This window comes from Myxocyprinus asiaticus, chromosome 25 (genome assembly GCF_019703515.2).
Source record: "Myxocyprinus asiaticus isolate MX2 ecotype Aquarium Trade chromosome 25, UBuf_Myxa_2, whole genome shotgun sequence".
Lineage (NCBI taxonomy): Eukaryota > Metazoa > Chordata > Actinopteri > Cypriniformes > Catostomidae > Myxocyprinus > Myxocyprinus asiaticus.
The window spans coordinates 2,017,862-2,030,013 of record NC_059368.1 but is presented as its reverse complement, the minus strand read 5'-3'; the positions used below and the strand labels follow the sequence as shown (position 1 = coordinate 2,030,013).

Sequence of the window (12,152 nt, the reverse complement as noted above, 5' to 3'; positions counted from 1 at the left end):
ACAAATGATTGCATGTGAACTTTCGAATCTCTTTGAATCTCAAAACAAGTGCATTCAGTGTGTTTGATCTCCAAGCAACACGCTGTCACCTAGCAACAACACATGCTGGAAGCCCCTTTCTCCTACTGATCAACAATTATGTGAACTGTCATTATTTTTGCTCTGTCATTGCATGTGACCTTTGACCCTTTGGCCTTTAGTTACAGCTATGACCTGAGTCACTCGCTGCAGTGTAACCTGACAGTGCTGCAGATGACCTGTGACCCCGGAGAGAGCGAGGAGTTGAGTGCCAACAGCAGACAGGACAGCTTTGATATCTTTGAAGAGGAGGGACTCCCCACTCAAGGTGTGTCATCACAGGACTCTTGGATATTGATCATTTTCTTGTCTGTATTTTTTTGTTTTGATTTGTTTTGTTTTTTTTATTTAAGAGGAGGTGCTCCCCACTCAGAGTGTGTTTTAGGACTCTTGGATTTATTTAATTTATATATATATTTTTTTTTTATTTAATCTTTATTTTACTATTTTTTTATTTAATTTTTTTGAAGAGGAGGAGCTCCTCATTCAAGGTGTCTTCTTAGCACTTTTGAATTTTTATTATTTTATTTTATTTTATTTTATTTTTAACTTCTTTGTACTTCTTGTGTTTTGCTTTGTTTTGTGTTTTTTTTTTTTTTTTTTTTTTTTTTTTTTTGAAGAGGAGGAGCTCCTCATGCAAGGTGTCTTCTTAGCACTTTTACATTTTTATTATTTTATTTTATTTTATTTTATTTTTAACTTCTTTGTACTTCTTGTGTTTTGCTTTGTTTTGTGTTTTTTTTTATTTATTTTTTTTAAGAGGAGGTGCTCCCCACTCAAGGTGTGTTTTAAGACTCTTGGATTTATTTAATTGTATTTTTATAAAAAAAAAAAAAAAAAAATTTAATCTTTATTTTACTACTATTTTTTATTTATTTTTTTTTGAAGAGGAGGAGCTCCTCATTCAAGGTGTCTTCTTAGCACTTTTGAATTTTTATTTTTTTATTTTATTTTTATTATTGTATTTTTAACTTCTCTGTACTTTTTGCTTTTTTTTTTTTTTTTTTTAAGAGGAGGGGCTCCCCACTCAAGGTGTGTTTTAGGACTCTTGGATTTATTTAATTTAATTTTTATCAAAATATTTTTTTTATTATTATTATGCATTTGTTTTTTTTTTATATAATCTTTATTTTACTACTATTTTTTATTTATTTATTTATTTTTGAAAAGGAGGGGCTCCTCATTCAAGATGTCTTCTTAGCACTCCTGACTTTTAATTATTTTATTTTATTTTTGACTTCTCTGAACTTTTTGTGTTTTTTTTTTTGTGTGTTTTTTTTTTGTGTGTTTTTTTTTTTTTAGAGGAGGTGCTCCCCACTCAAGGTGTGTTTTAAGACTTGGATTTAATTGAATCTTTATTTTACTTTTTTTTTTAAATTTTTTATTTTTTAAGAGGAGGGGCTCCTCATTCAAGGTGTCTTCTTAGCACTCTTGAATTTTTAGTATTTTATTTTTATTATTTTATTTTATTTTTAACTTCTCTGTACTTTTTGTGTTTTGTTGTTTGTTTGTTTTTGTGTTTAGTTCTAGTTTTGTTATGCACATTAATGTGTGTGAATTGTTAACTGAAGTAATTGTGTTTCAGTTGTCCTTGGCTTGAAGAACGAACCCTACGCAAAGTATGTGTGGAACGCTCGTCTGCTGGAAAAAGTGAAGGACATTGTGCATCCTGATTGGCTGTTATACATCATCCATGGATTCTGTGGCCAATCCAGTATCCATATTTAATCTGTGTGTGTGTGTGTGTGTGTGTGTGTGTTTACTTATATATACTTTGGGGGAAAAAAATCTCGTCTTATCTCATCTCGTCTCTCCTTCTGCATTTGTGCAGTAATTTATCCAATTAATTTAATTACATGACATTTAATTACATTTAATTTATTACTTTAATATATACTGCATTAGTGATGTTTTCATAATGCTGGTCAGTATAGATGACCTGTCTGTGATCTCAACTATAGCCAAAACAACGTCTGTTTCACATCAATGCACATGCATGTATTTGAAAATGTGTGCGTGAGACATGCGAGATGGGACCATGTGTGTGAATAAATTACAATGTCTGCACTAAAGTGTCAAAGTTTGGCTGGTTAGCATGGTTCAGTTAACGTCTGCTGGTAGATGTTGTAACCATACCATCCTGCGGTCAAAAAGCATCCTTTTCCATTGATGGCCATTCAAAAGTTATTCAAGAGTATTCTGATTAAGTTATTGATCATATATAACAAATTAATAAATCATTTATAAATATAATAAAAGATTCTGGGTGAAAATATGAGGGTGAGTAAATAATGACAGAATTTTCTTTTTTTGGTTAACTATTCCTTTAAATCAGCCTTTGATATTAGATGGTTTTACATGGTTTCTTGCTGGTCCAGTCTGGTCTAGATGGTTCATCAACAGCACAACCAGCTGGTAGACTTGACTTTGACCTGGTAGACAATTTTGGTCAAGCTTTTTAAAGCTATTAGATCATCTTGGACCAACAATAAAACCATGTTACCATGTGCTAACTACCAGCTTGATCACCTAAAAAGGTTAGTTTTTTTTAAACCAGGTAACCTGTCCTCCTAAAGTTCAGAGGGTTCAAGACTAAAACTAAAAAGCTAGTAAAAAATAGAAAGAAAAAAAGAAAGGAAATAATGATGTGGAGAGAGTCTTGTGTTGTTGATTGCTTCTTTTGTCTGGTTGTAATGGTTTCTCCATCCTCCCCTGTGAAGAACTCAGGAGGAGAGGTGAACGAGTTCAAAGCTCTAAGAGAGGCTCATGAATATCTGCCATTGAATTCTGAATCATTTTAATAAGCAAGCTAATAGCATCTGTTTAAGGTTTTAAAAAACACTTGATATTTGTGTCATATAGACAGAGAACGTAAGCTGTAGATTCAAAGCAGTATGATCTAGTTTAAAAGGATAGTTCACCCAGAAATAAAAGTTCTGTCATCATTTATTCACCCTCGTCTCGATTCATAACCTCATCTTGTTGTTCGAAACTTGCATGACTTTCTTTCATCTGTGGAACACAAAAACAGATGTTTAGTAGAATGTTGGCACTGCTCTTTTCCATACAGCGACTGTTCATAGTGACCTCATCTGTCAAGCTCCAAAAAAGACAAGTAAACATCATAAAAGTAGTCCATATGACTCGTGCGCTTTATTCCAAGTCTTTTGAAGTCGTACGATAGCTTTGTGAGATCTTCCCCGTTGTCTGCACCATGTCGCTGTAAATGAATGAGTACAGGACACTTTGTCACTGTAAGTCGCTGGCGGTGTGAATGGAGCTTTACTTTGTGTGTAGACATCTTTCTGTATTGGTTTGTGTTTCCTTTAACTCAACTTCAGAGTTGTTGATTTACGGCCGGCCAGTGTACGTCACCTTGATCGCCCGCCGTTCCAGTCGCTTTGCAGGGACACGTTTTCTCAAAAGAGGAGCCAACTGTGAGGTACACGCTGATTCCCGTGTTATTAAAGACACAAACAGATGCTGTGGACATGTGCTCTATTGTGAATGTATTTTTACCCGTCCAGAGCAATCTCTCGTTTTGCTGCTCGCTTGATGTCTGTTTTTATCTCTGCGCTAACACTGTGTATTCAGGTGTGCTCTAAAGCTGTCAAGCATTAGCGCTTTCCAAAGCTTTGAGTTACTGGTGTGATTTTCTATAATGGAGAAGTGTTCAGGGAAGCTACTTTAAAACTGTAGTGTGACAAGCTTCTCATAAAGTTTACTTATTTAGATAAAGTTACTAACTACTAACAAAAAGTAGCCAACTATCTTTTTAAATGTATAACTACGAGATTGTGTAATTTCTAATTCCATAAGAGATAAATGTGCACTAAATGCAACTACAAAAAACTAGAATGCAACGTTCAAGGAGTATTCCGGGTTCAATTCAAGTTAAGCTCAATTGACATAATTTGTGGCATATTGTTGATTACCAATCAAATCAAAGTAAAATCCTTTGTTAAATCCTTTTTTTATGACACTAAATTCATGTTAACACGTACATTGTTTATGTCTTGTGGCTATATTTTTAAAACAATGTGTATTTTAATGTTTGCGGATTGGCTCCATTCACTTCCATTGTAAGTGCCTTACTGTAACCGTAATTTTTATTTTTGTAATAATTTAATATATGAGCAAAAGGACATTGTAGGCGAGCACGTTTGAATATTTTCTTAACTCGTTTGGCTGTAAAGCTGCGAGTACAATACATTGTAACACATAGTAAATTGAACTTTTTTTTTTTAATTTGGTATAACTGAATTTACTTTTTAACAGCTGGGTTTGACTGTCCATTGTTGCCACAAATGTGACACACAATTGTTATGTCAGCTTGACAAAGCCAACATACTGTTTGTTATTCTACAGACATGGTTTAGGGTTTTTTCAAAATCCCTTAAACAAGTACAAAATTATACATTGTAACTCCTCTGGGAGCTTTCAAGCTACATCCACCAAACTTGGCACAGACCTTCAGACAGTTCTGACTCGCATTGCTACATGTATATCTTTTCTAACTGATCGGAATTTTCACACAACAGACAATCAGAACTCTAAAAAACAAAAAATACCATTGACGGAATGTTCAAATAGACCAAGACAATTCAAATTCCAACTTTCAAATTTCAAATTGAAATTCAAAAATTCAAATGTAAACAAACCCACACAAGACACGATTGAACACCCTAGCAACTATATAGCTGTATTATGGGGACATCCATCCATCCGTCCATCCAGCCGACCGTAGCTTTTTACCGGAGAAGCTGCACTGCTTTGAAAACATGCTTTGTGTTTGTGTGTTTTAGGGCGATGTGGCGAACGAAGTGGAGACCGAACAGATCATCCATGACGCCTCGGTCATGTCATTCTCGGCGGGCAGTTACTCATCCTGTGTGCAGGTCAGAGGGTCTGTTCCTCTGCACTGGTCTCAGGACATCTCCACCATGATGCCCAAACCACCCATACGCTGTAAGAGACACTTCCTGTTTTATTACCACACCTCTTCCTGTTCATTAACACACTACTGTGTCACTCACCCAAGACTTCCTGCCCATTCTTGAGAGACTCTACCAGGGACACCGTTAGGATTTTTAGACCCCCTGACAACTTTGCAGTTTGGGCACCCCTATCTTATCGCAACCTGTACAACGTTTATTTATTTTTTTCATTAAAAGTTATTACTATTAATAAATGTGAACATAAGCATTCAAAAAGAGACACTAAAAAACAAACTTGAGTTTGAAAAGTTCATTAAAATAACTTTTTTCATTAAATAGAAATATCTATACAATAAATGAGGATATATTAGAATATTTAAATGTCATTTTAGTGAGTTGGGACTGTGTTTCTAATGGAAATATTGGATTTGTTTTATGTTTTAATTGTTGATTTAACCCTAGAATGCATATGTGGGTCAAAAACTCAGCGTCTAGTTTTTAGGACATAATTTTTACATGAAGTGGTTTTTTGATCTGCCACTACAGGTATTCTTCTATTAAGGTGTCTTCTATCGTGTGAACTTATATTTTTTAAATTATAAGATAATTTACATGACAACCACTAGAATGCATATGTCGGTCCTGTATAACCCATGTATTTCCTATGGTATTCAGTGCGTTTAAAATTGGTATTATTTTTGTAATACATTGATTACTTGTAGAGTAATATAGAAATATAGTGTCATAAGGCATTATAGAGTACATAAGGTTGTAATAAGTTTATAACAATTGTTTTTGTAAAAACAAAAAAAACAACACATTTTTCCTAGTCCATTGTACTTATATGTATGAGTTTGTGTGGGCAGAGTTGTTGAGACATTTCACATTTTACCACCAAACATGGAAATTGCCCATACACTTTCATCCAAAATTTTCATCCTAATTAATTTTTTAATGTGTCTAAAGGTCTGTCAGCATTAATTAAAAGATATATAAACTATTAAAAAATGTAAATGACTTATAAAAGTATCATTAGAGTTAATTTTCCCATAAAGAATAAGCCTCTAGATTTCACCTCTTCACATATGTATTTAAGGGGGGTGAAGTTGCAGATGCATTTTAGGGTTAAGTCATCTCTTGGAATATCTGAAGGCAAACAATACCATTATTTTTTCCTATTGAAATAGAACAGATTTTATGCAGGTAAAAATTAAAAATAAAACTGATAGCTTGGCCCACAATTCTAAGAGGTCCAGGCTTTAAAGCCCTTAATAAGAATAGGTTAATGTAACTATGTTTCCATAAAACAAACTATAACATTTTGTTGCCTAATTCTTTTTAATCCATATTAAAAGTGCCTTTGTTATATAACCAAGTAGACTTCTCCTTCCCCTTTTATAGCTTTAATGTGAAAAAAATAACATTTCTGTCTATTCATACCTGTTACTTTGATTCAATAAGTTGTTGGGAAGAAATAAGCTGTGACACTTTGGTGTGTTGCCCATTATGACTAATTGGCCTGTATCTTGCATGTGCATTATTTAAACTTAACAAAATGTAGTACTCATGGTCAATTGAACATTCTGAGGTTACATGCTTAATTTCCTAAACTTCCGAAAAGTAGGAGCTGCTATAACTAACTGTGCAACTGTGATCAAAGCAGTTGGAATTTGACCCCAAAACAGCTGTGTCTACAGGAATGTTTCCCATCTCTTTTTCAGTCACGGCACCCTTTTGAGAATTTACTAAATCTTGTGGCACCCCCCCCCCCCCCATTTTGCTTAACATCTCCTTTTGAGTTCCAAGAAGTAAGTGATGTCAGAATTTTTATTTTGGGGTCAAATATTGCTTTTAAAGTTCAGTGGTATCCTTTAATAAGTCAATGCTCTCCATTTTAAAGTTGACAAAATAATCCAGGGTGTGCTGAGTGACTCCAGCCAGGTCTCCTAAGCAACCAAATTGGCCCGGTTGCTAGGGAGGGTAGAGTCACATGGGATAACCTCCTTGTGGTCGCTATAATGTGGTTCTCGCTCTCGGTGGGGTGCGTGGTGAGTTGTGCGTGGATGCCGCGGAGAATTGCGTGAAGCCTCCACACGCGCTATGTCTCCACGGTAACACACTCAACAAGCCACGTGATAAGATGCGCTGATTGAAGGTCTCAGACGCGGAGGCAACTGAGATTCATCCTCCGCCACCCGGATTGAGTCACTACGCCACCACAAGGACTTAGAGCGCATGGGGAATTGGGCATTCCAAATTGGGGAGAAAAGGGGAGGAAAAAAAAGAGAAGTGATACAATACGTGTGGGTGAGGAACAGATCAATATTTAAGTCTTTTTTTGTCATAAATTCTCCTCCCTGCCCAGTAGGGGGCAATGTACAAAGAATGTAAATTACCAAAAACAAAAGAAGCACTTAATTATTGAACTCTTTCTCACCTACACCTATCATATCACTTCTGAAGATAAGGATTTAACCACTGGAGTCGTATGGATTACTTTTATGCTGCCATTATGTGCTTTTTGGATATTCAAAATGTTGGCAGCTATTCACTTGCATTGTATTGACCAAAAGTGCTGAAATATTCTTCTTAATATCTTCATTTGAGTTCAGCAGAAGAAAGAAAGTCGTACACATTTGGGATGGCATGAGGGAGAGTAAATGATGAGAGAATTTTCATTTTTGGGGGAACTGTCTCTTTAAATCTCCTTGTTATATCAAATTAAACATGATTTCCAGACTCTTCGTCCTCTATGCCTACTCTTCTTTCTAAAAAATTTAGCAATTTAATTAGATTACTCTTGATGCAATGTCCTTGTGTCAGAGACGATGAGGGTTTTTGAAGAATGTTTTCTCATTCACCAGTAATTAGGTCAGGCAGATCTAGGTTAAAAACGGCACTTGCACAAAGGACTTCAAAGATAATCAATATTGATTTTCAAACAAAAAGTCATGCAAATACTCACAGAGAAAGGATATTATGCAAGCCTTCTGTCTTACTGATTGTTATAGGTTTTGCGAGAAAATGAGACCCGGTTGAGGAACAGGTTTTCTTTCTCTCACCTTGCGTGTATCATGCTGTCATCTGACACAGCAATGGTGAGCTTTGTCAGGCCGGCTGAAGTGCTATTCATCACAAAAGTGTTTGATTATGTGGATATTGAAAATGCTTTGTGCAGCGTTAATGAAGTCATGCAAAAGGGAGATTTATTTGTGTATGCTTGTTCTTGTAACCTACTTCTGGAAGTGTTTTGTGTGTTACGCTCTGATCTGTGTACAGTCAGATTTTTGAATGCTGTAACTGTGGCATGCCCTTCGACAAAGACTTATGACCCACATATTACAAGACCGGAAGGACAAAGTTGATTTAACCTTAAATTGAAGTAGTTTTTGGTGACTAGCTCAAGTTTAACTTCACTTTATTATAATGTCATACGTAAGCCCTGTTCGCACTGAAAGCGATTTTCGTGGTTGTCGTCAGGTATTGTCATTTTGTTGTCACTATAGAGCGCAACATTCTGGTTCTAGAGTAAAAATCTCATTCATTTTCTCCATAAGAGATATTATTCTTTTTTTCTCCCCAATTTGGAATTCCCAATGTGCTCTAAGTCCTCGTGGTGGCGTTGTGACTCGCCCTCGATCCGGGTGGCGGAGGACGACTCTCAGTTGCCTCCGCGTCTGAGACCGTCAATCCGCGCATCTTATCACATGGCTTGTTGAGCGCGTTACCGCGGAGACCTAGCGCGTGTGGAGGCTTCATGCTATTCTCCGTGGCATCCACACACAACTCACCACGTACCCCATTGAGAGCGAGAACCACATTATAGCGACCACGAGGAGGTTACCCCATGTGACTCTACCCTCCCTAGCAACCGGGCCAATTTGGGTTTGATTCATGGTCCACATCACTGTGGAAAAAATAATGGTAAAAATACTTCCGGAAGCAATATGGCTGAAATTGTATTGTAGGTTCCATCTGTTTTCATCTTGTACATGTGACTGCCTTGATCTCATTGGTCATCTCTTGCAGATTCGTTGCTTTATCAGCGCAATGTAAAAATCATTGTTGTCAAATCTTGGTGACAATTTTAATTTTCTCTGTTGCAGTGGATCAGGCTGATCCGTACGCTCATGTCGCTGCTCGTCACTTCGATCAGATGTTGCAGAGGTTTGGATCTCCAATCATCATCCTCAACCTCGTCAAGGTGAGAAGATCTAGACATTTCCTGGAAATTTACAGAAACTTTCTCCAATAAAAGTTGACATGAAATCAAAACTGACCCTTTATGTTTTCTTTTTTTTAATTTATTTTTTTTATCCCCTTTTCTCTCAATTCAGAATGCCCAATTCCCACTACTTAGTAGGTACTCGTGGTGGCGCAGTTACTCACCTCAATCCGGGTGGTGGAGGACAAGTCTCAGTTGCCTCCGCTTCTGAGACGGTCAATCCGCGCATCTTATCACGTGACTCGTTGTGCATGACCCCACGGAGACTCACAGCATGTGGAGGCTCATGCTACTCTCCACGATCCACACACAACTTACCACACGCCCCATTGAGAGCGAGAACCACTAATCACGACCACGAGGAGGTTACCCATGTGACTCTACCCTCCCTAGCAACTGGGCCAATTTGGTGGCTTAGGAGACCTGACTGGAGTCACTCAGCATGCCCTGGATTCGAACTCGTGACTCCAGGGGTGATAGTCAGCGTCAATACTCGCTGAGCTACCCAGGCCCCCCCTTTTTGTTTTCTTAATACATGTTCCTGGTCATTGTGCACGATTCATGCGGAGTCTCCGCGGTGTCATGCACAACGAGTCACGTGATAAGATGCGCGGATTGACGGTCTCAGAAGCGGAGGCAACTGAGACTTGTCCTCCACCACCCAGATTGAGGTGAGTAACTGCGCCACCATGAGGATCTACTAAGTAGTGGGAATTGGGCATTCCAAATTGGGAGAAAAGGGGCTAAAAAAAAACAAACCAAAAAAACACTGTTTATGATGCAACGCAACCAAAGTGAGATGCTCCAAAGTGTTCGTCTGATGCATGTGTACATTGACACATCCTTAGAAAAGTGCTGTATTTCTTTATGCCAGATTGGTCTTTCTTGGTTTAAGCATAAACATGATTAGGATTTGTTACATTTTATTCTTAAAGGGACAGTTCACCCAAAAATGAAAATTCTCTCATCATTTATTTACCCTCATGATATCCCAGATGTGTTTGACTTTCTTTCTTCTGCAGAACACAAATGAAGATTTTTAGGAGAATATTTCAGCTCTGTAGGTCCACACAATGCAAGTGGATGGTGACCAGAACTTTGAAGCTCAAAAATCACATAAAAGCAGCATAAAAGTAATCCATATGACTCCTGTGGTTTAAATCCATGTCTTATCATATATCATATCATATAAACCCACACCTATCATTTTGCTTCTGAAGACATGGATTAAACCTCTGGAGTCTTATGGATTACTTGTATGCTACTTTTATGTGCTTTTTGGAGCTTCAAAGTTCTGGTCACCATCCACTTGCATTGTATGGACCTACAGAGCTGAAATATTCTTCTAAAAATCTTCATTTGAGTTCAGCAGGTGAAAGAAAGTCACACATCTGGGATGGCATGAGGGTGAGTAAATGATGAGAGAATTTTCATTTTTGGATGAACTATCCCTTTAAAACAATGTCTAATAATAAACTTAATTGAAGATATATTCTCTTTTTAATTTTATCTTAGTATTTTTTGCTGTGTTGTAATGCACATTAACTTTTAGTAATTTAGGCACCCTCTATTAATATAACTGATGCGCACACACAAAGTTGTTTATGAGTAAATATTTTCTCGTCTCCCTCACGTTGGTTGTCATGAGGTAAAAGAGAACAGAGACCCAAATTACACACACACACACACACAGATGTGGGCCACGTGATATCAGCATGAATGAGGTGCCAAAAGAGGATTTGTGTGTGCAGGTTGTGAAGACATAATTTAACACACAAAGTTCTGCATGACAGGATAAGCACACATGTGGATGTGTGTGTTTGTTTCTTTGTTTTATTGTGTGTGTGTGTGTGACAGCACATGTCTGAAGAGCACATGGTCCGGCACGCTAAATAACTGTGTGGAGTTAATTAGGCTGCAATCTTTGCATGTAATGCGCCTCATTTATGTCATTAAAGGTCTTTTGTCACAGAGCACGGCTCGCTTTTATCTGGACAGAAGATTAGACGATCACACACACACACACACACACACACACACACACACACGTGTTTTGCTGCTTTTGGCCTTCACTCGAGTGTGTGTGGGTTTATTTAGCTATACTTTTGTGACAAATTTGTCTTCAGACATGAGCTAAATCTGACAAAACCTCCCTTTAGGGACGTCATCATTTGGAAAAATATGTAATGCAATAAAATGTTAAAATATATATATATTTTTTAAATGGCCGACTACTTTGTCTTGTTAAGGATGATTTCATAGCTAACATTTTGTGTGTCCTAAATACACAAATAACTAATATTTTCACACTTTTTGCATAATTTGGCAAAATTACAGCTAGATCGGAAATGACGCCCAAAGTGATATTTCCTTTGATTTTTATTTTTGTCTAATTTTATCTCAAGCATGCTCTTCACTCACACTTTTGTCCACTTGATTAACAAGTGCACACTCAGAAAAAATATATTAGCCTATTTTTAAGATTTAATTTTATTGTGTAATTTTTAACAAAATAAAGTTAATAAAACTTATTTATTAAATAAATATTTATTTTTATTTTATTACATTTTGTTATTAATCTAAATTGGGTAAATCTTAAAAAAAATAATAGTTTGTTTATTTCGCTCTTGGTTTAGATGATCATAGTTTTAATCTAGTAATAATTAGTATTTTTATAATGGATTTTCATAGTTTAATATTAAAGTCTGAGTCTAGGACGAGGTTAAAACAGTCAAATTAAAGACTTTTGAAAAGTGCCTAAAATAAACCTTCAAATAACAGAAAGAAAAAAAGTTGAAATCTGTTTGTTTTAATACAGACGAACCCCTGGGACATGAAAGTGCCTAAAGTTGAAGAAACACTCATTCATAAATAATGTAAAATAACGTTTTATAGGGGTAGAGATACGGATT

At 36.4% G+C, this 12,152-nt stretch overlaps 1 protein-coding gene across 1 annotated transcript in view; it reads left to right on the top strand.

Moving 5' to 3' along the window:
- fig4a (FIG4 phosphoinositide 5-phosphatase a) overlaps positions 1–12,152 on the top strand; it is a 105,734-nt gene that overhangs the window by 22,057 nt on the left and 71,525 nt on the right. Inside the window, exons 7-11 of the mRNA XM_051655566.1 lie at positions 201–346; positions 1,664–1,792; positions 3,420–3,520; positions 4,884–5,046; positions 9,122–9,219. Coding sequence (XP_051511526.1) covers positions 201–346; positions 1,664–1,792; positions 3,420–3,520; positions 4,884–5,046; positions 9,122–9,219 — 637 coding nt within the window. The remainder of the gene's footprint in view (positions 1–200; positions 347–1,663; positions 1,793–3,419; positions 3,521–4,883; positions 5,047–9,121; positions 9,220–12,152) is intronic.